The sequence below is a fragment of the Heloderma suspectum genome, chromosome 7 (assembly GCF_057233095.1).
Source record: "Heloderma suspectum isolate Gila_16-S chromosome 7, 16-S_ref, whole genome shotgun sequence".
Taxonomy (NCBI): domain Eukaryota; kingdom Metazoa; phylum Chordata; class Lepidosauria; order Squamata; family Helodermatidae; genus Heloderma; species Heloderma suspectum.
The window spans coordinates 5,095,755-5,120,894 of NC_139464.1; the positions used below are offsets into that span (position 1 = coordinate 5,095,755).

Below are 25,140 nucleotides of genomic sequence, written 5' to 3' on the forward strand. Positions count from 1 at the left end.
CTCCATTTAGCTATAACGGCTAATCACCATTGCCTAACCACCATGAACATTAATGCTTTAATAATGACCAAGAAAGCTGGTGGGGTGAGGGAGAAAAGGGTAGGATACGCTGGGTAAGAAATAGCTCAGCTGAACAGGTAGCAGCAGCAGAACTAAAAGGGAGCAAAAGAGAAAGTAAGTTCAGGGTAACCATAAGTTGCTATTTTAATCGTGTGTACAGCGCCTCTGAGCTAAATACAGGACATCAAACACAACAGCTGGAACAGACTTTCACAGCAGCGTTCTGTTTGTGCAGACGCAAGATTCTTGCAATTGCTAGAAGAGTTCTGCATAACTAGAAAGCTTGCATTCACCTATATCTAAAAGAAGCAATTCATTAAAAGGCCAATTTTATATTCCTTAGAATTCTGGACAAGCGGACGGTGGGGAAAAGACTGAGGCCAAAAAGGGGCTTTGCACATATGCTTTTTGACAGCAGAGGCTGACTCCAGTGGCAGCCTCTGTACAGCGGTCAAGTACTTCACATCTGTCTACGCTGGTCTGTTATTTAATGGTTGTTGCATGGGAAGAGGGTTTATATCAAGGAGCCTACTGGTCCATCTTGCTCATGCAGATGGCTACCCGCTGTAGCTACGTCCAAGGCAAGTGCTATACCACTGACCCAACTCCCCATCGGTCAGCCCCTAACACAGACAAAGATTACCCCAAATTGCCATTTGCTTCCTGCTTCTTCTCCCCATCCTCACTCAGTCAGCTCCTCCAAACCTATCCTGCAAATAACTCATGAGTGGGCCGTGACCCCAATCCAGCTGAAGTTAAAACCCCTTTAAGCCTCACTGATTTCAAAGGGGCAAACAAATGAAAGCCATGCGCTTGACAGTACAGCCCCAACAGATGCCTACTGCAAGGTAGGTCCCATTAAGTTCTGCGGGCTTGCTCCCAGGTAAACGAGTACAGAATCACCAGCCTGCGAATCCCATCAAAACCTGCGCTGATGCTTGGCCGGATCACGCTCCAAAGGACACCGAAACGGCGAGAGGGAGGGGGGAGGGAGAGCCCAGGCCCTCCGCAGAGCCGAGCCGGAGCGGAGCGGAGCGGAGCGGGCTAACTCCTTCCCTACCCGCCTGCGCAAATGCGTTCCGATTTGGATCCAATTCGGGGAGGAGGGAAAAAGCAGCGCTTGAAAAGAAGCGCGCAGAGGGCGGGCGGCCCGGGGGAGCGGCGGTCAGGCGCCGCCGCCGCCCGGGAGACCCCCGCGTGGGGGCGGGAAATGGAGCGGCTGGTCCGCGGGGGGGGGGGCGAGGCAGCGCCGGGCGCCCGGCTGACACGCGCCGGGGGGCGGCGCAGAGGCCGGGGCGGGGGGCGCCCTCCCGGAGAAGCGTGCCGCGGGGCGGGGGGCGCTGAGGAACGGGCGCCCCTCCCCAGCCAGCGGAGAGGCGGAAGCGCGCGCCCCGCTCCTGCGCGCCCCCCACGGCCGCCGCCCCCCTCTCCGCTCACCGTAATTGTCCTGCGTGTATCTGCGCCGGCGGGCGGAATCCTGCTCGCCCGACATGGCAGCGGCGGGGCGCCGCTCCCACCCGGAGCCGCAGCTGCCGCCGCCCGCTCGACAGCGGAGCCGATCCCGCCTCCGCCTCCGCGGCGGGCGAAGCACGTGCAAGGCGCCGGGCCGGGGCGGGGCGCTTAATGGGCGGCGACCGCAGAGCCCTCCCCGCCCGGGCAGGGGCGCGCGGCGCTGGGAGGCCCCCGCGGGGCGCGCAGGCCGCTCCGGGCAGCCGCGCCTGCCTCCGTCCCTCGGCTGCTCCCGGCGCGGGCGGGCGCCGCCTGTTCCCGGGGCCACGGGCAGCCGCTCCGCGGAGGGCTCGCTGGAGAGCAGGCTCCGCCCAGTCCACGCGGAGCCCCCCCCAGCAACCGCGCGTGGGAGCCGCGGCCCTGGAAGCGCCCCGCCAGCGGGGCAGACCGTGCGCGGGGCAAGCGCGCGCGAGCCCGCGCGGCCTGGGTTGCCGCGCGTGGCCTTCGCGACGCGGGCCCCGGCCGGAGGAGGCGCGGCGCCCAGCCAGATCAAGAGGGAAACGCGCGCCGGGCGTTCAGTGACGCCGTGTTGTTTCTCCCCATGCTTTGGGAATTAAAAATTTCAGTCTGAGCACAGGAACCTGCGGTCATTTCTTGAAATTGTTTTCCCTTTTCTTCTCAGCAGTCTTGGAACCCACTGTTCCAAGTGGCTTTCTGTAAGGAGTATCAATAGTTTGAAAATATCCAGATGTATTTATTTGTCAGACTTGTATACTAACGTCTCTTGGTGGTTTATATGGCAACCCTGAAGAATTGTAGTTTGTTGTAATGAATAGGAGCAGTGGCGTATGCGAGGACTGACAGAGAGCGCTCGGCCTTATTCCTGGAGCAGCCATGGTCTTCGTTTTCAGGCATGTTTTAGTTGCGCAACTATGTTCTGAGAATTCTTCATTCTCCTTTTTTATTCTTCTCCCCAAACGTCAGGTATGGAAGTTATTATTAAAAACACTTTACCACCTTTCATCTTACAGTATCAAGGTAGCATACAAAACGTAATAAAAAATCCTAATATGACCAACAACAATAAAACATCAGAAAAATAAAAAGGCAGAAAACACATGAGACATTTTATTTCATCCAGCTTCACAAATGTAAATTACCTGGGCGGATAGTTTCACCTGGTGCCAAAAGAAATACAATCTGTGCCAGCCACACCCCCATATGGAAGGTGTTGCATAAACAGGACACCACAATGGAGAAGGCTCCCTCCCTTGTTGTCACATAATATACTAAGGCTGTTTGGAAAAGAAATGTATTGCAATGTCTGTTTTAGTAACCAAGGGCACAATCATGCTTGTTTAGACAGAGAAAGGTCCTACAACTCCCCACATTCCCCAGCCAGCTATGGTGGTTGGGGGATGCTGGGAGTTGTACGACCTTTTTTCTGTCTATACATGCATAGGATTGTGCCCCAAGTTAGTTTTTGTCACCAGAATTATGTCAGCTCTGTGGAAATCTATTGCTTTACCAGCATTAATAGGTTTAGCCTAATACACGTGTGTATTCTTCTCAAGTACTGGGGTCAGGTTTTGATTAGCTAGTGCTACATGCTCTATTAGCAGCAAATAGTTCACGAAACCCAGTTAGCTCTGGCAAGATAGTCAACAGTGGATAAGAAAAGGCAGCCAGCTGTTACGTATTCAGCCTTTGCATTTTCTAGGTGCCTGTAGCCATGGCCTTGGCTATATTTTTGACAGTTACTGGTAGCAATAATTACAACAGCAATTAGACTCTGCTGCTCAGCTGAAAGTCACCATGCCTTCACAAAGGGAGCCTCAAATTTGCCCGCAGGTTTGATTCTATTCATTTAGGGTTTGCTGGAGACCAGGGTTCTTTCTCCCACAATAGTGTTAAATTAGCAAAGCGAAACTAGGAAGACTCTGCTATATCATGACTATTTACTGTTGAGAATGGTCACCGTGCTTACCGGGCTTTACATAGAACTGTCACAGACTGTACCTCTTGCATTTCATGCTCCATTTGACACCACTGCCTACAATGTTTTTCTCTATACATTATCTGCCCACTGAGAATACTTCATGCATCTGGGCTCTACTTTACTAAAGCTTTTACTCCAGTAAATTTGTTACTCTGCACAGTACTACAAGCAGTGCAAGTCTTCCTCTCTGCAATGAATGGCCTTTGGTGACCAAGGCTAAACTTTAAAATGGGGAGGAGGTTTTTAGTATGTCTGTTTCACTGGATTTTAATTAGGATATTGTGTGGGGATGGGGTTTTTTTGGTTATTAGCCATCCAGCCTCTCTCCTCGCCAAAGTGAAACCAGATATTTGAACAAAGTCAGTATTATCAAGCCATCCACACATGCTAACACACAGATTTAGGAAACACATTTTCTAGAATTACAGTTCAAAAATCACCCTAAGGTAAACTTTTATTATGATCAACAAAATAGCAAGCCAGCTTTCAAGCTCTCCAAATTGTGGAGAGCAGCTTGCTCATCTGTGGGTTCTGGGTGACATCAGGAGCACTTTTGGGGATATAAAACCCAACAAAACACTTGCTGTCACCCTACTTTTAACCTCAAGTTGAACCCCAATACTTGTTGGGTATCCACACATAGAATGAGAGATGGAAATGATAGGTGGTTAAGATTAGATATACAAATAAAACTCTCTCTTACGTGTTGGTGCTATGTTCACTCTGTTAGCACATACAATATGCAGGAGTATCCTATAGTTGGCTTCTTCTAGGCTGAGTTCGGGTTAACTTAGTATTGGAAGCATTACTACACTTCACAGAAGTGAACCACATTGCTATCAGAAGGAATTTCAGACACAGTCGATCCTGCTCACAGTACTCAGCCTCCAGTTGTAGGGGGTGGGGTGGGGATACTCCCCACAATCCATTAGTGGACAGAACACATGACTTCTGTGCAAACCCATGACATACGGAAGCCAACAAGAAATCTACCTGACAACTCTGTCACAAACGTGTACCAGCACACACAAAAACAGCATGATAAAGGACACTAGTAAGCCAGGACAAGAGGCAGCCACAAAGACCAATTCTAAAGGCTGCAAGAATGTTTTGTATAGAAGGTTTGGGCACAGGTAATTAGGGAAGAAGCAGGTAATGACCTGGTTCACACGTAAGTTATTCACGGTTTATTTAACCTATGGTTGTTGCTCTGCCCAGGGTTTGTCTACCAGACAATCAAACAAACCACAGTTTGTTTTCTCAATTGCTGGGTTGTTTTGTTTCCCTCCCCCTTTGCCTGCACACTCCCTGTCTCCCAAATGCCTTTGCAGCACTGTAGTACTGGCATGTAGAGCAGCAGAATTTTTTTTATCACTCTGGCAGCCACCTCTATAGCCTGGCAAAACAACCCATGAACAACCCACAGCTCTGGGTTCACACCTAATGCCAACCCACAGTTGAAACAACCCAGAGTTCACAACCCCAAAATGGTTTTTCTTTCTAGGTTATTCGTGGCTAAAAAACCATGGCTTTTAGTGTGGCTGGATTCGCATATCATGACAACCCAGAATTCAACAACCCATGGATTAAATAGATCATGGGTTATATGCAAACCAGCGGGCAGGTACATGTGAGCTTTTGTTTTGTTTTTGCAAGCCAGAGACGTGAATTTCATTTGCTTTTTTTTTTTTTTTTTAAGGTCCATACAGTAAGGCTGGTCTGTGGCTCATTTTTACTAAAACCAATGCTGGGCTGCACTTGATGTCGCATTTTCATTCTGCAGTTGTTACTCATATGTTCTAAAAATTCCATTGAGCCTTTGAAAAACCTTTGTGTTTGGATTTGGAGGTTTTGCTTCCAGCCCTTAAGTACATCTGCCATAATATTTTAAAACTTCCTTCGCAACCACAAAACCTAAATACCTCCCCTCCTTTGAAAGAAAGAGGAATGTGATATTATCAGGAATCCACAAGAGGCCAAAGACCCGTGTGATGAACAACAGCGCACATTACGTTGTGTGACGAGCAGAACAAAGCTTGCCTTTCCCGGGCACCACCACAGCCACTGCCCATGCCATCCTGCTGCGGCTTCCTCTTGGCAAATGGAAATGCGGCAGCCACCAGGAGCAGCAGAGACCAGCGGGGGGCCCTGTCAAGGAGAGCAGCAAAGGCAGGAGCTTAGTTTCCCTCAGCGGTGGGCATAGGACTTGGACTACTGGCTGTCTACCCTACAAAAGAGGGCAATATACAATTTAGCTGTGTTGAGAAGATGGAAGTTAACAGTCGTCTCTTCTCATTGTATAATGGAAACATGGGTGGTGGATGTCTAGTCAGCCTTGTAGGTCTCCACTTGCATATGTCCCAGAAGGAATCGTTGCTTGCAAGTTGCTTACTGGACAAACTACTTAGTAATACAGGATTGGGTGTGCAGGCAGAATTTTGGGAGACTGGCAAGTTTTCCGTAGTTAGCTAAAGGCTGTGAAATAATTCACATTTGTGGTACCTTAAAGAGAAAAGCTGATTAGCTGCATAAAAGGTGAGGCAAAAACAAGGAATGGGAAGAGAAGGAAACCAAATATTTCAGACGCCAAATCTAAAACTGTGGCACATGCTCGCACATACAAATCAAAACAAATGTCAACCAAAATCAGTCCATTTAATGCTAGCACCAAGGTATCAACAAAGGTCTCAACTCCCTGAGGAGAGCATGGCATGGGTGAGAAAATGCTGTCGCAGTGACAGGAGTTTAAAAACCAGTAGCTACAGAAGCAGCATAAGCCACCCTGTGCCTGTTAGCCCCTACAAAACACAGTACAAGCACCCACTGTCAAGGCAACAATGGAAGTCTTGCGTCAAGCATGCTGAGCCAGATCGTGACACGACCGGTGGGAAGCATTTCTGAGTGGTGCTTCACAGAACTGTATTCTGGCTGAAGGGCAACATAGCCAAGCGATACAGGGCTGCAGTTTCCTAGACTTAGTGAGGGAGAATAATTAAATGAATTACATTTTCTGCTGATGGTTAAGAATTTTTTTTCTGAAAATATTCTATTTAAAAGAAATAGCTCGGTCTGTCAAATGTTTGTGTACTAAGATGTATATGCTAAGGGGCTGGCAGCGGGGGGGGGGCAGTGTTCACACGGGAAACTAACTTAAAAAAAATGTTACAACTGCTTCAGCAGCCACTTCCTTTCCGGTACATCAAGCACAAAGTTATTCATACTGCTGGACTGACAAGAAAACAGAATTGCCATCAAGATGCCTACGACCCACTGGGAATGTCTCTCTTTTTTAGGCCCCACTGACATGAATGGAGCAGCGCCCATCTCATGCCAATCATGATTTATGTCAATAAGAGACATTCCTGGGGGATGGTGTACAGCCCATTAATTACAAAACTGTACTGGTTATCCAAAGAAATGGACATCCATCCAATAATACTTCTTCTGCTATTACCCAGTTATACCTAAGCGAAAAAGCTGCCAATGTTGTTTTGGTCACAGGACTCACAAGCCAGCTTTGCTGGAGTGACAGCATGTTCATTCTTGTAGGTCTCTTGTTATCAGGTACTGCAGGGGAGGAAAGTCAACACACCCCTCCAGTTCGTGGACTAATGGCAATCCCTTTATTTTCAGTGCAGCGTGGAAGAAAGGAAGGTAGTCTCTTTCAGAGAGCTAGAAACGAGTTAAGAGAAAACAACCCCCATAAAAAACAGAACGCTTGAAACAAAAATATTGGCTCAAAGTCTTGAGAGTCAGCCAGGCAAAATACAAACTAGACCTTAAATGCCTTGAGGTATACCTGCTATTTTTTGCTTTGAAATTTTGTTCTGAGTATTCTCACAGCAAATGAGACCTAGAATGTTGTTGCTGGAGTAGGTACAATACTGTCACTTAAAAAAACATAGAGCACTTACATGCAAGTGATGCAAGGAACATTCCTTTCTGACCAGCAGAACCAGGACCCCGCAGAATTCTCAATTTTTTGTATCTCTGTGGTTTAGGGCCCTGCACTTAGATGCACTGACGTGACCATTTTTTCTGTTCTAGCAAAACAAAAGCAGCAACTAGCAGCAACACACTCACTTGAATACTCTGGACCCGATTCAGCAGTGTTAATTCATTACTTGGGTCATATGAAATTCCTGAGATTGATGGAGTGTGACAAATCAGGTCCCTTCAAGTTGTCTTCTGCTTTGCTGTCTAGAAGCAGGAAAAATGATGATTTCTCTAGATGAGTACTCAGTTCATCCAGAAATGATGGAAGTTTTCCGACATGAAGTTCAGGTAAGGCTGTACACAGAAACCTTTTGTCTTCAATGCTAAAATTATTTCATATTAGTCCAATACAGGGTTTTTTTAAAATCCCCTGCTTTATATCCAAACCATGTTTTTCGAGGGAGTAAGTCCGGCAAGTTGTTGAATCCTCTTCCCTCAACAGGTAGAGGCACTGATCCCCAAGTCCAACAGGAGTTCTGTTCCAGGGACTGGCAAATCAGCTACTCTCCAAAAATCCACAGAACGTTCACACCAGATAAACCGAGATTGACACGCCTGCAAACATAGTTTATATATTTTATATTGCTGTAAAAAAGGCAAATTCCATGTTGGGCATAATTAGGAAAGGAATTGAGAATAAAACTGCCAATATCATACTGCCCTTATACAAATCTATGGTGCGGCCACACTTAGAATACTGTGTACAGTTCTGGTCACCATACCTAAAAAAAAAGGTATTGTACAGCTGGAAAAATTACAGAACAGGGCAACTAAAATGATCAAGGGGCTGGAGCATCTCCCCCATGAGGAAAGGTTACAACAGCTGGGATTGTTTAGCTTGGAAAAAGGGAGGGTCAGGGGAGATACGATAGAGGTGCAGAAAATGTTGTATGGTGTGGAGAATGTGGATAGGGATACATTTTTCTCCCTCTCTCAAAATACTAGAACTCAGGGTCTACCCCATGAAATGGATGGGTGGGAGATTCAGGACAGATAAAAGGAAGCCCTTCTTCATACAGCGCATAGTTAAACTATGGAATTCATTACCCCAAGATGTAACGATGGCCACCAATTTGGATGACTTTAAAGGGGGTTAGATAAATACTTGGAGGAGAAAGCTATCAATGGCTACTAGTCCTGATGGCTATATGCTACCTCCAGTACCAGTGGCAGTAAGCTTATGTACACCAGTTGCTGGGGAACATGGGCAGGAAGCTGCTCTTGCACTCATGTCCTGCTTGTGGGTTCCTGGTCAACAGCTGGTTGGCCGCTGTGTGAAAAGAGTGCTGGACTAGATGGACCCTTGATCTGATCCAGCAGGGCTCTCCTTACGTTCTTATATTGAGAGGCACAGTTATACCATTCATCACTAGTTTTTTAAAGCCTCATCTGAAGTCAAGGCCTTCAAAACATCTCTCTACCTTGATAGACCTTTGGTCTGATCTAGCATGGCCCATGTTATGTTCTTACAACATGGGCAATTCTAGATTGGCGGGGAAGAAAGCATTTCAAATGCTTAGGGGCCAGTATCCATTTTTCAGGGGCCAGTAGAAATTTATTTTGAATTGGATTTCCAAATTTTCTTAGAACAATTACTAAAAAAAAAGCCTTGGTCAAAGATATCATCACGAATACTAACTGTACAACTTCTAATTATATTCTGTGGATATCTTAACCGCAGTTTATAGAGATGCAGGTGGTGCACAGAAGTGCATGGTTCCCCCCCGCCCCCTCAAGGCCTTGCCTCTCCCTAAGTGCAAAGATAGTCGACATCAGTGAATAGAGAATTTGGGGAGATGGAGTAGATCTGAGCAAGGAGGAGGAGTCTGGATATTAAATGCAAGGGACAGAGGAAGGGAATAGAAAGTGAAACCAAAAGTGAATAGAACATATTCATGCAGTACTGACTCCTGAGGAAACTTCTTCTGTGCGTATCCTCCACTGCGTACGTTCCTTCTAATGAGACCTTTATCTCTGAATATATATTAAGGTTATATTAAACAATAATGTACTTCTACTAAACATGATGATTAAATCAAATCTTCCTCACTAGTGATTTAAACTGTGATTTAGATCATTAAAATTGAGCCCTTCAGAGAAGCAATTTCAATCATGATTTAAATCAAATTAACCCTGATATGTGGCATTAAAACGTCCACCCATTTAGGTTGATAGCATGCTACCAACAGTGTCTATTTCCAAATAGTTCAAATCACAATGGGGCATAACACACATAATGGCAGGAGATGGGACGAAAGGGAGCCACACTAAAGAAGAAAATGTATATTTCCTCAGTTTTCCTAACTGCATTTGCTGCTTCTCACCCTATTCAACTAACATGCTTAAACTAAATAGACCGGATCACATGCAGGCTCTGGTCTAATTAATTTGGTAGAAGAATTTCTCACCCTATTAAAAAACCAAAACCAAAAACCAAAACGTCCTTGAATGGCAGGGCATTGCTAAGAAGAGGTAGCCTTGCACTGTTTTTCTCTATATAGAGCGACAGGAGCATTTAATATAGCTACACACCCATCTTTCTACATGCTGAGAAAACCAGTTCCAGTCACTGCTCTGGGCAGAGGAGTGAGGGAAGAGAAAAGTGTGGGCTGATTTTGGTCTCTTTACAGGGAACAGCTTAAAGTTCTGCAAAACCTGCAAAAATGGTTTACGCAGACATCATGAAAGGATCCAAATAAGCTGGATGTGTGTATTCTATGCAATGACAGCTCTAAAATGCTGCCTCCATCTCTTGCAAAGCTACACAGCCAATGCTGTGCTGCCCACCCTTGTGTTGTTGTTTATTCGGTCAGTCGCTTCCGACTCTTCGTGACTTCATGGACCAGCCCACGCCAGAGCTTCCTGTCGGCCGTCGCCACCCCCAGCTCCCCCAAGGTCGAGTCCTTGTGTTAGGCAAAGCATAATAGTATCAAAATAATCTAGTCCCCATGGATCACATCAAGCAGTCCAATGCTCAACAGATACTCTTGAGATAAGGGCACATCTTCATGACATCTGACACTGCAGTCGCAGATCCTTTCCATACACAGCATTTAAGGAAACCTTTATGCTTCATATTAGGAATTAATATGCCAGCTCAGGGGGACAAAATCCCACGGTTGGCATAGCAGAAACATTTGAAGCAACCAAACATTAAATCTTTCATATGATAACCAAATTTATGACTTTATATAAAACATGACTACTGATCAAAGAAGCCCATCCTAGCATCAGGACTGGCCTAATTAACTGTGCTTCATTTACCTGTGTAGTCACAGCTACAGTCCCACTTCCCACCCCCCAAACACACACACACCAGCAAAACATTCATTTCCAGGCCACCACAGCTCTGTTTTTGGTGCTTCCTGCGACAGGTTAACCCTTTCTATATCCCATCCCTTTGAACTCAATCAGTCTGCCCCCCTCCCTTCTCCCCCACCCGCACCCCCATGTGATAAGCCCTCTGGGAAGGGATCATATCACTTCTGGCGTCACAGGCTCCCCTACCCCCAGCAAACCGATGGCCCTAGCAGGCAAACAGATACTAGTTTCAGAGCCATATAAACACAGGAAAGAATAGGGTGGAAGCACAGAAGTCTGGAGCGCTCAGCCACAGGAGGAGGTGCAAAAGTTGAGCATTGGGCATTACAAAGATTTGCTGAAACAGAAGTGCGGGCAATATGCCCTACCTGCTCCTCTCCACCCAAACAGAAGGCTACCAAGTTAGGTTTGAGTACAGGTATATCGAAGACTCCATACCTACCCAAGCATCCCTGACTCTTTAGTCTTTATGATGTACAGGAACATAAGCAAGGTGTGGAACAAGTTGTTTCTGCCCTAAAGTCAGAGATGAAAGGAGTAAGAACAGGTGAAAGGGGAGTCACATGACAAGGATTTAGACTGACAAGTTCTGTTCTGCCTTTTCACATGACTTAGTACTCTTGCTTTTTGCCCTAAACTGCTATGAGATGTTAAAAGTGGTCAAGTCCACAGGAGGTGGCTGAACCTTGCTAGAATAACTTTGCACATATTTGCAAGACACAATAAAGAATCTGTTGCACAATTCAGCAACCTGAGAATCGCAGCTTCCATGAGAATAAATATTTAGCATTCTGCATAGCATCTTGGCCTCTCCCATAGTTATAAATAAGCTATACAAGCCATAACATAAAACATTTGCTCAAGTTATTCAGGTCACAAAGTTGGGGATTTCTGGGGCAAAACATGCATTACTTTGATACAGAATGCACACAGCCTCAACCACTGGCTTATCTATATATGGGCTAGGCATACTAGTTTAAAATTACATCAGAAATTGGAGAGACACCAGGAAAACACACTTAATGCAAAACTTTAATGCAAAAAAGACTTAGGGTGCAATCCTATGCATGCTTAGACAGAAAAAAGGTCCTACAAAAGTTGAATTGCAACCTTAATGAGGCTTTTAAGTCTCCAGCATAATCTAACACACACGCACGTGTATCTGTGGTAGGAAAACCCACAATGGACACAAAGGGTAGATTGCAAGACTGTCAGATGCCCATTAAAAAGGTATTTCTTTCTGTTGCATCTCTCAGACCACCACACATGCCAGAGCACCTCAGCTCCACTGTGCTTCATATATCAAAGTTGCAGACCATCTTTTTTTTTTTTTAACTTTTGTAATCCTGTTATTATGTATACAGGATATCCTATATGGTATATTATTATATCCCATATACTAATAGCAAATTCATTCTCTGAGTGTGGATTCATACACAGCCAAAACACCACCATTCATGCACAAGGGGAAGGTATCAAAAGGCTCAGAGAAAACCCAAGTTTTGGAGAAGTACAGAAAATCTTTAGGAAGGAGGGGATGCAAAACAGCCTAACGAAGACTGAGCTGAATGCTGGCTGACTGGGGTGTGTGTGTGTGTGAGAAGAATGGGCTATCCTGGAAAAGGGCATGGCTGGCTGGCACCCTGAATAGGAGCGCTCCATGCTGCCAAATTTGTTGCACATCTGACTTGTCTCTTATAATGACGGACATCTGGCAAGGCTTGTTAATGGAGACCAGCACTACACCCCCCAGCCCAGCAACAGGCATGTCCCCATGATGTGAGGAATTTGCACTGGCAACCCCTTCAGTCAGATGACAGCTCAAAAGGTGGGGGAACAGATTTTATGGGAATATCCCATTACTGCACATGGTCCAAACCCCCACCCACTGGGGACCTCCCTAACAGCTTTCAATACCATCTAAGTCTCTCTGTGTTTTTCCACCACTCTGGAGGAATCAGTGAGAAGCCACTGCATTCCTACCTTGGGGAGATTGTAGACTTGTCGCTGGTAAATAAGTTCATAGTGAGGAGGGTTGATGCTGCTCTGATAGATGCAAAACAAGTTCTCGTTTGAAATGTCTGTGAATTAGAAATTCATATTTTGCCTTAGAGCTCATGTGCCATTTATACATTCAAAACTTTGGGAGGCTCCAATATGCATACCTAGCTCCATGCAAGCAGAGGCATCCCTGCTTGTGTGGAGCTTCCCACGCCTATCACAGCCTCTGCATGTGCACCAGAGACTCTCAGTGAGGGGAACCCCCCTGCCCAGCTAGAACTCCATTACCTGGCTTATCAGGTGTTTGAATGAAATGTTGGGAGGTAAAGGTTTTGCCATCAGGATATTTTGGATGAGGTGGTAGCCGGGCGTCAAGGTATGTGCAGAACACATGCATAACGATCTGAAGGGAGAAGGGCGGGGGAGAGAGAGAGAGAAATGCAGTTTAGTTTCCACCTCCAACACTTCAACCCATGAAGGTGGTCATGCAGGCTAGCTCTACACCCCGATCTGGCTCCCTCCTCACATGTAGGAACTCTCCGCACGTTCATAGGTACAGAGAACTCTTTCCTACAACCTTTGAACAAACTTAGTTGGGGGTGCATAGCAGCATTGTGCAGCGACAGCAGAGCCGGCCTGCCTTGCTCATAACCCCCTCCACACATTTATTCAATGCATGGAAGGAGCTGTAGGTTTCCCCCTCATAAAAAGGACTGACTGAACACCAGCAAGCACACATGGGACGAGATGGGATATTTGCTGAATAGATTTCGCCTTCATGCTTCCTGGTTTGGTCCTGACTGAAGTACCCACACCGACTGTGAACAGCTTTTCTGACCAGGTTTAAGTTTATTGCTAGCTACGTTGCAGCAGTTGCCAGTTCAATTCTTGATATGGGCTGGGTGCATGCAGCTGCCTCAGATTTAACCCTTTTTGCAAGTTTGGGTTACAGGGATCAAGTGGAAGAAAGCCAGTGTGTTCTAGTGGAAAGAGTATTAAGGAACATAAACACAGGGGTTTTTTTGGCATTTGAAAATGTGACAGTTCTGTGGATCCAAGCACACTTTTATTCAAGTATTTCCTTGTTGTTGTTCAGTCGTGTCAAACTCTTCGTGACCCCATGGACCATAGCATGCCAGGCCTTCCTGTCCTGCGCTCTCTCTCTCTCTCCTCTCTCTCTCTCTAATCTAATATCTTTGATTAGACGGACTTTTGTCGGCAAGGTGATGTCTCTGCTTCTTACTATGCTGTCTAGGTTGGCCATAGCTTTCCTCCCAAGGAGCAAGCGTCTTTTAATTTCATGGCTACAGTCACCGTCTGCGGTGATCTTGGAGCCCAAGAAAGTAAAATCTGCCACTGCTTCCATTTCTTCCCCTTCTATATGCCAGGAAGTGATGGGGCCAGATGCCATGATCTTAGTTTTTTTAATGTTGAGTTTCAAACCAGCTTTTGCACTCTCCTCTTTCACCCTCAACAAGAGGCTCTTGAGATCCTCTTCACTTTCTGCCATTAGGGTGGTAAAATTTCTGGATATTTTGAGGCCATGGGGGAAAAAAATAGTATTGGGGGGGGGGGGGTCCAAAAAAAAATGGAAATTTTGGGGAAATTGAAAAATAAGCAAGACTTTTTTTAGCACTCTTTACAGATTTAAAGTCACTTTGTTACTTTAAGACAGCCTTCCCCAACCTGGTGTCCTCTAGATACTTTCGACTTCAGCTCCCATCAGCCTCAGGCAGCATGACCAAGGCTCAGGAATGCTGGGCACTGTAGCCCAAAACATCCAGAGGGCACCAGGTTGGGGAGGGCTACTTTAGGAACATAAAGTAGCCTTTCTGTTCCTAAAGTTATTTTATGTATAACTTAGTTTGCTCCTAAAATTACAATTATATTTCAAAACTTTTAAAAGTAAACTCAGTAAATTTGTAATTATTGTCTGACTAGATTAGAACTACATTAAATGACTCCTACAGTATCTAACCAGAACAAGCCCAGAAACACAGGACTCTATAGAACAAAACCCAAACTGTCAAGAATGTGCATTTACTGTTAAGAATGCACAGTGGTGATTCTACTCACATGTTGGGAAACTGAGCATAAATGGCTATCAATAAAATATACTTCAGATCAATAATTTTAATAAGGAATGAAAAATAATTATGCTGGGAAACTTACAGAAAGGATTAAAAGAACATTTTCGCAAATGGCTTCATTATTTCCAGACATTTTATAACTCCAGTCTTTCTATAAAAGTGTTCTTATTACATAGTTTTTAGAAATCATTTTGGGGGGAGTAAAGGCTGGGTAACAATATATAAATACTTTGTCTTAAATTCTAAAAGAAAATGTTTCATAATTCAAAGCTGTTCAATTTTTCAGAAAAAAACAAAAACGACCCTCGGGGGAAAAAAAAAATTCCTGATTTTTTCTGGTTTTTTCCGGGCCTTCACATCTCTAGTGTTTCCAAAGAGTAAAACTCATACAAACATACAAGGTAGATCTGATACACCCAAGTCAGCAATCAGCTTAGACCTCAGCAGAAAAGATCTTATGATGAAAACACCCAAAAACAAACTAGATACACTTCACATAACCTCACTTAAGCACTTAACGCCACAATGTCTTTTTTAGTAAAGGCTTGTCAAATTCAGCTAATTGTTGGAAGTGTAATGCAGTCAATGCTTCTTTTACTCATATGTTTTGGAAATGCCCAATGGCCACCTCCTTTTGGGAGGAAGTTATTGTACGGGTAAATTTTGTATTGGAAAGCTCTTTAATATTTACTGATGTAAATGTTCTTTTAAATTACTTACCTGCTTCTTGGAACATAACACATGGTCAGCGTAAATGGATTTTTCGCACCCTTTTGGTTGCTAAAAGACTGATACTACGTTATTAGGATAAAAGTTCACCGCCTATAATGCAACGGACTGAAGACTTAACAACGCTAGCAACATCTGAAAGAGTGGTATATAGGCGTAACTTGCAGATGGACTTATATGCGGATATTTGGTTTGCTTTCACTGAAGCTTATGTGTAACCTTCCCCCCATTTTTCCTCAAATATTGTAAAGTTAGAAACTGAGGATTTTGAACATGTTGTATGTTTATTTTTATTTCATTCCTTTTTATTTTTAGGTGCTGCAATGTTTTCAGTTTGTTTTGTAAAAATTCACAATAAAAGATTAATTACAAAAAATAACCTCACTTAAGCACAAAAGGAGTGGCCAGGTAAAATGAGTAAGACAACACACAAGACTTACTGCAGAGTCTGTTGGCAAATCAGTATCCCATTTGCGTGCTTTGAAGTCTCCGCCTCGATTCCACCTGAATGAGCTCATGCACCCTCCTTGAGAAAGCTCTGTGAGTTGGCAGAAATGTGTACTCAATTACTTTGCAGCAGGTTTGGAGGAAACAACAGATGAAGCAGTTATATTATACACACTATGGGTGGTGCTGCACAAGACTGGCGGATATATAAGCAAAATATAAACCAGCTTGAAGCATTTTTAAGCTCACAGTTGGTCCAAAGCAGGGGTGTGCAATGTGTGGCCCTCCCGCTGTTTTGGCCTACAATTCGTATCAGCTCTAGCCAGCACAGCCAATGCTGAGGGATGATATCGGCCAAAATACCTGGGGGGCCACAAGTTGCCCACCCCTGGTCTAAAGAGAGTGCTTGATGCTTCAGTGCCATATGATGATAATATACCAGAGTAGCAAAAGGAGCAGTTCTAATAACAGAAGACCACTACCGCCGATACCTGTTCCAAAGTCGAGACCGACAATGTTTGGTTTCAACATAATGAAAACTTCATCATCAAGTGCTGTGTTGCTAATCCATATAATTATTGCTTGAAACCCAGACCTGGATGCCTCGCCCCTTTTTTCTATCAAGGACCAAGATTTTGCTGGTGCAACTGAAGCCTTCGCTATACAGCGCTACCTAATGCAAAGAAATGCACACAAACACCTTCATTCTGTGAGATGACCGTTTACCTTTGATCCTTTCACCCAAATATTCCTGGTTTGGTGTAAGGTCCAGGTACTGCACTATTGTGTTCAACGTAGGAATGAGTGGAGCTTTTACCAGGGCTGCTTGCTTCAGGCTACTGATACTGGCATCTGCAAAACACAAGACCATAAACCCTCTAGACAGGAAAAGCCTCAAAGGTCCAGGAAGAAACCCTTCTGTTTACTTCCTGTTTACTTCCTTTTATTTGTCTTACATGGTTATACTTTGCTACAAAAATATGCTGTCTGACTCCCGGCTCTGCCTCTACGCCTAAACACAGCAGACGTAGACTCTAAGGGCAAGTTCGCACTTGAAAACTACGCAATTAAATAATATTTAGTACCACAGAGCTCCTGTGTTGCAGCGGGTGCAGAACAACGAAAGCAGTCCTAGCTGCAGAAGGAATCCTCAGGCGAAACCACTCTCCCACACACAGCACAGAAGGAATCCTCAGGCGAAACCACTCTCCCACACACAGCACAGAAGGAATCCTCAGGCGAAACCACTCTCCCACACACGGCATCACGGGCAGGCACGTTGCCCCTCTTGCCAGGCTATCCTAGGCCCTCTAACTCTTGACCATTACTGGGAAATCTTTCACAACTGCTGTTATGGCATGATTTTTTTTCTCGTAGCATTTAGAATTCCAAGCTATTACCAAATGATTAAAGCAGTGGGTCATTTCCCCTGATTCCTACAGTGCTGCTAAAATCTCTTTAGTTTTTGTTTCTTAGATCCAGCTACAAGAGATTACAGCACTCAACTTTTGTGGAGTCATCATACCTCCAATTTGCAGCTCTGGACACCCCATTCTACGCAGCTGAGTGCTCACAGACTCAGTCTCTTGAACAAGAGGCACTAAAATTGTCTCATTAATCCACTGAAAGACAGAGGGGGGGGAAATAAGGTAAAGGAGCAACAATAAATGAGTATGTTTTAAATGACAATCAGGAGCTGAATGCAATAGAATTAACAGACTCTCCCCCTGATCTCCAACTCCAATTTATTTGGGGAAAAGGTGCTTTAGGTGCTTTTTTTTCTTCACCTAATCACTAGTTTAAATTAGAACTAATGTTTTATTATCATTTTCAGTTCCAGAAGAAGAAATATGTTTGGCTTTTTGCAGGTGCTGATAAAAATAACCATAGGATAACACAACCTTATCCAGTTGTCCAATGCCGTCTGAGTAGTCTTAACCACACCTTTACTTATTGTCAGTTGTAAACTCAGTGGACGTATTTGTATTATTTTGCTTTAAAATGTCAGTGTCTCTGACTATTATGACATTCAACATACTATGACCTTCAACAATGGATACGAAATAAAGATTCACTGTTCTCATCTCTAACATTTTTACCATGAACTGTGAACAAATGCAGACCTAAAATTTTATTTATTTATTTATTTATTTGACTTGTCCCCTGACTTTGTACCAAAAATGGCATTCAAAGTGGCTTACAATCACTAATAAAACTTGATACAAACAATAATAAGACACAATTAAACACAGAACAATAATGGAGTAAAAACAGCCTCCAACCCAACAGCCCACTTACACACCAAAGACCTGCTTGAATAAAGCGGTCTTTGCCTGCCAGTGGGAAGACAGCAGAGAGGAAATGAACTTAACCTCCCTCGACAGGAAGTTCCACAACCAAGAAGCGGCCACCAAGAAGGCCCTCTTTTGTATTGGCACCAAATGCACCTATGAAGGTGGCGGTCTCAAAAGAAGGGCCTCTCCAGAAGATCTTAAGAACCAGGCAGGCTCATATGGGAGAAAGCAGTCTTTCAGGTAGTCAGCCACATGGATTGCTACTCTTGTATCAAGTCTTTATTGAAAACATTTTAGCAAGATCAGAATTCACCTCTTCTAGTAATCATGAGCTGTAAGTTTGGCATGGTCTGGTTTTCAGACTTGCTCTATTCTACTTGAGGAAAATAATTTCAAGCAGCAGCTGCAGAAACTTTTCCACCATTTTCATTGTCCTTTATATAAGTTATTAATTATAACTGCACATTTATAGAATAATCTTAAAGAAGAAGTCGGGAAGACAAGAAATTAGTATGCATTGACCTACTACTGCCACCATGCAAATGTGGGTTGTAATAAACTTCTATTGTTTTTACGTTGTAAGTTGCCTGAGATTGTTTGCAGGAAAGGTGGAATTCCAGAAATAAATGATTCCCTGGCAGTCTCCCAACCAGGCAACCCACAGGATAAAAGCCAGATTTGCTTAGAACTGTGTCACGGGCCTTCAGACTATTTCAGCTTGGCTCAGAGAATGAGCTGGGTCATTCCTATGTAGCTTGACTACCTTTCCTGAGGTCAGAACTTCAACAAAAAAAACCCATCCAGACAAGTGACACATTTGATTCCAAAGGCCAATGGCAGAACTCACATTTCTAAATTTAGCAGTCCAGGAGTCCATGTGATCAAGCAGCTGTCTGCTCATTGCCACTCGTGCCCAAACCTGTGCCAGAAAACAAGAAGGCTTAAGTATGACATCTCCATGCAGAGGAAGCAGGAAAGAGGGATTTCACAAGTATCACACCAACTTCTTGAAACGTAACAACCCCATCACAGACTCTAAATAGGATATTTTGGGGGAGGCTGTGGCTCAGCGATAGAGCCCCTGCTTTTCATACGGAAGTTCCCTGGTCCAATCCGTGGCATTTCCAGGTAGGGCTGGAAAATTCATGCCTAAAACTCTGGAGAGCCACTGCCTGCCAGTGTCAACAATACTGGGCTAAATAGACCAAAGGTCTGACTCCATAGGAGGCAACTGCCTATGTTCCTGTGATATGGAGCCCTGATCCTGTTCATGTTTACTCCGAAGTCAGTCCCACTCTCCCAGTGGGTGTTACTTCTTCGTACGTGTACATCGGATGCAGCATTCGAATGTAACAGCCCCAGAGAGCACTCAAAGGCCAGTTGGCTTTTTCCTTGCCAGTGTTCTGTTTACCTCTTCTGCAGCCTGCTTGGAACTCAAGTCAGCTTCATCCTTGTGGGCCGAGGGGGCTTGGGACCTGCATGCAGGCTGGTACTGGAATTTCCTGAGCATCTGTGCATAGTCTGCCATGGAGCGGCTGTAGTTCCAAAAGGTTGGGCTGCTAGAAGGAGAGCTGGAGTCAGAGCTCCCTGTAATCATCCAATCAGAAACACACAGATGATGGAAACTGGCTGGCAGCTACTTGAAAGTTGCAGGCATCTATCAACATTCCATCCAAAAATGCAACATTTATGAGGAGCAGAACTGCTTACCCAGCTGAACTCTATGCTGTTTCTCTTCCTCGCTTCGAAGGAAGCTGTCAAGTGACTTTAGGTCGGTCATATAGTCTTCCTTGCCAGTAGGGGAATTGTAGACAGTGGGTGAAGAGCGGTATCGTGACCTCATTCCACTACTATCCATTGGACCAATGCTGGTGGGGTATGGGGAAGTCCCTGGGGAAGGGCTGAAAGGTGGCACCTGTGTTGTGGAACAACATGAATGATGGGCATCACATTCCAGCACTAGAGATTAGAGATTTTAGGATATTAAGTAGTATAAAAGCAGTACAAATAAATAGACATTTTTTCCTATTTATAAAAAGATGACTGAAGGATCTCTCCCCATTTAATACCCAATGGCAGTGCAGACTTTTAAACACTTTCACCTTGATTCGTGTCTGGAGTACCTGCCAGTTGGCAGAAAGGTAAGGAGCACAAAGGAAGAAACCTTTGATAAAGTTCTGCTTCTGAATTGCAAAATAATTATTTTATTTTATTTATTAATTAAATTTATTAATCGCCCATCTGGCTGGTCACCCAGCCACTCTGGGTGATGTACGACAAAAGAACAATTTAAAACAATAAAATACTACATTAAAAACATCATATAAACTCATGTACTGGGAGGCAGCTGAACACAAGACAAAGCTGGAATAGGGAAGCTGCCAAGGGGATAAGCTGCACGTTTCCAATTCTGCTCAGCAGTGAACCCAGCCACTCCTTTCAGCCCCAGCCACCCTATCCGCATCTGTAATATGGGAATAAAACACACCACACAGACTGCTTTGAGCACTAAAGGAAGAACAGTCTAGAAATGCTAATTAGTATTACACAAAGAGGAGCTTAATGAGAAAGGTCGGTACCTTGCTGTAGTTGCTGCCCGGAGAGTAAGTCACAGCAGCGCTGTAAGAACCACTGCTGCCAGACAGAGCTTGAATCTGAGGACTGTAGCCAGACATGCAGCTGGTGGCAAACTTGGGGCTGGCGCTAGGCGAGCGGGAAGGACTGTAGCTCAGCACACTCTGCCCCTGGATTGGAGGAGAAGGCGTGGACGGAGGAGTCTTCTTTGGCACCAGCTCACACGGTGGAGTAGTCTGGACAGCTGAAATGAAATGCACTTTTTAAAACTGAGAGAAGAGTGGCAGATGAGAAGAAGGTTAGAAGCAGACTTTGAAGAATGTTCTGTAGCAACGGGCGAACTTACCCCAGGTGACTTTGTTTATTATTGATTTATTTATTTACAGTATTTGTATACCGCTCCACATCGAAAGACCTCGGAGCGGTTTACAAATCCTTGGAAAATAACGAATTTACTCATGTTAGCTTGGACAAGAGTTCTCCTTTAGTATGGAATCTCATTCTGTCTTTATGAGTTTTTGCACATGCGCAGTATCAAAATGCGTCTTGGGAGCTGTAATCTGGAAACACGTAGTGCATCATGATGTCATGCGTCACCATGTTATGTGCCCCCTTCCTGATTGGTTGTTTATGTGTAGCCTTTCTGTGCATGCACAGAAATGGCACTGTTTAGATGCAGACAGTGCATGCTCCGAAGCTCACGATCAATTCCGAACTTAACAGCAAATTATAAAACACTGATCCAGGCTTGTTACAAAGGTGAGCATTACAAATGGACATGTTCCTACTGGCAGCATCACTGACATTCTGCATGCCCCACAAGATCGTAGTATATTGAAGAACCCATCCATTTATTTTTTATTTTAAATTATTCTAAATAAATGGCGCAGAGAAAGCGAGCAAGAGATAACAAGCTATTGCTTCCACCCAAAACACAATTACATATAAGAATGTACTCCATCACATCCCATTATGATTTGTGAAATACACGATTCTCATCATAGAATATCAACGGCATATGACCTCCATTCACACTGTATTTGCATGGGTGCTCCAAAAATTTTAGAGTATCAGTTAGCTTGAATTGCAGATGTTTTAAAAGCACTGACAGAACACACCCACCTGCATTCTGTAATCCCAGGAGGGTCTGCTGTCCAGGACTCATAACCAAGCTGGTTGGGGCCACTGTATATTTAAAATACCTCCAGAAATCAAATAAGGCATTGAGGCTGAACAAAGATGCAAGTGCAAGTTCTAAAATAAAATACAAGATTACAACAGCTTGTAACAGTCTGTAAATACAGTCTAATCACAGTCAGCATTGGCCATAATTGCGCATGTAACTGTAAACTATGTTTATAGGAACAAATTTGCACGAGAAATGTGAAGGAGTGTGGATCCCTGAGGCGAGCTCCTCAGGTTTGCAAGGAACCAGTGTTGTGTCTGCACCCTGGGCTGGATGTATAGTTGGGTGGATAGCAAACACGTGGAGAAGGTGGCTTAAAACCCAGCCAAAAAGCTAAACACAGAGGATTTGCATGACACAGCAGCCCACTGTAGGTTATTTAACCCACAGCGAGGCTGCATTGCAGGCAGAGGTGTGTGCGTGTGCCATTTTTAATATGCAACCCCTGCTCAGGGGCTGTCGTGTTGTATGAACCCAGCAAGCGTAGGTTATGCGAGAATTAAACAATCCTCGCATAACCCATGACATGCTTGCGGATTCACGACATAACAACCCCTGAGCTGGGGATTAGATGGCGACCTGGTGTCCGTGGGCGCAGCGCTCATCATGGGTTAATTAACTCCTGAAGAGCAGCAGTGTGTCATCCGAACCTGGTCAAAGTGGGTGAACAACTCACTTCAAAAAGTCATAAATGGGGACATCCCTAGTCTATTATATCAACTTCTACTTTCTTCTGGAGATTCTCAAGTGAACCAAATCTAAAGTACTTACCAATATACCATAGTAACCAACATGAAATATTGTAATAGGAACTTAGTAGTTTTCCAGACCTAGAAAGACAGAGGCACAAAGGTCAGTCATAGCCTCACAACATGGAAACACCACCCACTTTTCAGTTATTTACAATATATAGCACAAATGATCCTCACAGTCGTCGTCGTCCCCCCCGCCGGTTCAACAGTCATTTGAACCTTGGTCTCTCACATCCACCACTACCTATATTAGCTTCCCAAGTTCTCTCCTCCAAATCTAGTCTGTGAGGGAAGGTCTTCCACTTAACTCGCCTTTCTCCTAAACCCAGCACCCATCCATCACACCAGTAACACCAACTGAGTTGTGAATTGGGGTTTTCCCAACTCAGCTGAACACACGCTTGACCATCACACACCACCAGCTTCATTAAGGATGTAATACAGTTGGAGTTTGTCCACCTTACATTTCAGTATAGATCATGCCAGCAACTGACAGGTTCAGAAGTCCCCACGCCAAGACCACTTTCCTCGCTTCCGTTTCTTTCCTCATCTTGATGGTTCTGTCAATGAGCGAAGCAGTTGGACTTTGTTCCCCCTGCATTGTCTGGAAAGAGCGGGGGGGGGGGGAATGGTGAGGGAGAGACACTAGAACATTTACTTAACATTCGAAGAAACCATTCTTCCAATGCCAGATGAAGGGCGCAATCCTGTGCATCTTTAGACAGAAAAAGTCCTACAACCCCCAGCATTTCCCAGCCAGCATTTTGTCTAAGCATGCACAGGACTGTGCACTAAATACATCCTCATTTACCTTCCTCTATTGTCTCCCTATGTCAAATTTTATATTGTCAGCTCTGAGCTCTTGTGCTTTTAGATTTATTTATTTAGTTAACAGATTTATATATTGCTGAACATATTTAAAGCACCATGCACATTCTTTTAGAGATTTTTATGCAGCTTTTCAGAACTACCAAGTTTTCTGTGCTCCCCCCCAACCCCCGCAGCCCTCAACAAGGCAATTATACCTTTTTTTTTTAAGCCTCCACTGTCAGCGACAGAGGTACCACTCCATTGGGCTGCGAGGTCATCAGAGCACCTAACTTAGGCTGTGGGACTGGCTGACAGGTTGGTAGAAACAATACTGAACTCCACGGACCAATGTTTGGACTCAGTGGGTAGTATTTATTACTTTATTATTTATTATTATTAACATTTCTATACCACCCCATAGCCGAAGCTCTCTGGGTGCTTTACAAAGATTAAAATGTAATACTGTACACTCAGGGCACAATGCTATGCGTGTTTAGACAGAAGAAAGTCCTACAACCCGCAGCATTCCCCAGCCAGCCATCTCTGGCTGGAGCATGCTGGGAGTTGTAGGACTTTCTTCTGTCTAAACATGCATAGCATTGCGCCCTGAATGTAATTTGTTGTTGTTCAGTCGTGTCCGACTCTTCGTGACCCCATGGACCATAGCACGCCAGGCCCTCCTGTCCTGCGCCCTCTCCCGGAGCGTGCTCAAGTCCATATTCATTGCATCGGTGATGCTATCTAGCCATCTCATCCTCTGCCGTCCCCTTCTCCTTTTGCCTTCAGTCTTTCCCAGCATCAGGGTCTTTTCCAGGGAGTTTTCTTAATACTGTACATTAAAAATACAGTATACAGAGATTAAAAGCCAATTACATACAAAACACGCAAACAGACAATATACACGAAGGCAGCACGTATCTAAAATCAACGTCGAGCAATCAACCATAACCGCAAGGCAAACCCAGCATGGACTAAAACTCATTCCTATCCCGTGTCAATCCTACTTAGAGCAGACCCGTTGAAATGAACAGGGCATCCGGCAGACATGGCTAAAGTCCCACTCGTTTCAGCGGGTCGGCCCCGACAGTGGCCATCACCCAGCGCCACGCCTTGCCCAGAGCGGGCGGCGGTTCAGGCGCAGACAGGCCGCCCGGCCCTGGCGTAGGGCAGCCTGGCCCACGCGCCGCCCTCCAGATGCGCTGCACCGCAGCTCCACCGCCCCAGCCACGGCCGCGCTGGCTGGGGAAGGCAGGGGGCGGCAGTCCGACGCATCTGCGGGGGGAAGCGGGGCCAGGGGGTCTTCCTCCTCCCCCGGAGTAGAAATCACCCCCCATGCAGGAGGGGGCAGCAAGGGCCCCACACAGCCCCACTCACTCCTCCTCCTCCTCCTCACACCGCCTCGCGCTCCCTTTTGGAAGTGCGCCTGCGCACT

The 25,140-nt window shown here is 45.0% G+C and overlaps 2 protein-coding genes across 12 annotated transcripts in view; both read right to left on the reverse strand.

The window, feature by feature from the left end:
* The window catches only part of LOC146339280 (uncharacterized), a 41,553-nt gene extending 39,924 nt beyond the window's left edge, over positions 1 to 1,629 (reverse strand). For all 6 annotated transcript variants that reach the window (XR_014784215.1, XR_014784214.1, XM_084808965.1 and 3 more), the window contains exon 1: positions 1,498 to 1,629. Coding sequence is in view for 4 of the 6 variants with exons in the window: in XM_084808965.1 (XP_084665091.1) it covers positions 1,498 to 1,552 (55 nt within the window). In the remaining 2 variants the exon portion in view is untranslated. The remainder of the gene's footprint in view (positions 1 to 1,497) is intronic.
* Positions 1,630 to 5,204: 3,575 nt separating this feature from the next.
* Positions 5,205 to 25,140, reverse strand: TMEM209 (transmembrane protein 209). 6 transcript variants are annotated; one of them, XR_014784216.1, is made up of 16 exons: positions 25,083 to 25,140; positions 23,363 to 23,502; positions 22,918 to 22,976; positions 22,083 to 22,214; positions 20,966 to 21,204; positions 20,097 to 20,301; positions 19,798 to 19,973; positions 19,234 to 19,305; positions 17,618 to 17,714; positions 16,819 to 16,944; positions 16,086 to 16,183; positions 13,115 to 13,229; positions 12,809 to 12,906; positions 11,268 to 11,341; positions 7,423 to 8,059; positions 5,205 to 5,656 (listed from the first exon to the last, which is right to left on the reverse strand). XR_014784216.1 is itself a non-coding variant. In XM_084808966.1 (15 exons), exons 2-15 carry the CDS (start codon positions 23,497 to 23,499, stop codon positions 5,467 to 5,469), a joined length of 1,818 nt encoding a protein of 605 aa, XP_084665092.1. In that variant the 5' UTR covers positions 23,500 to 23,502; positions 25,083 to 25,140; the 3' UTR covers positions 5,205 to 5,466. The 6 variants fall into 6 exon arrangements, 5 of the variants coding, with proteins under 5 accessions (XP_084665092.1, XP_084665093.1, XP_084665095.1 ...); XM_084808966.1 differs by lacking the exon at positions 7,423 to 8,059; XM_084808967.1 differs by lacking the exons at positions 7,423 to 8,059; positions 25,083 to 25,140 and adding an exon at positions 23,924 to 24,014.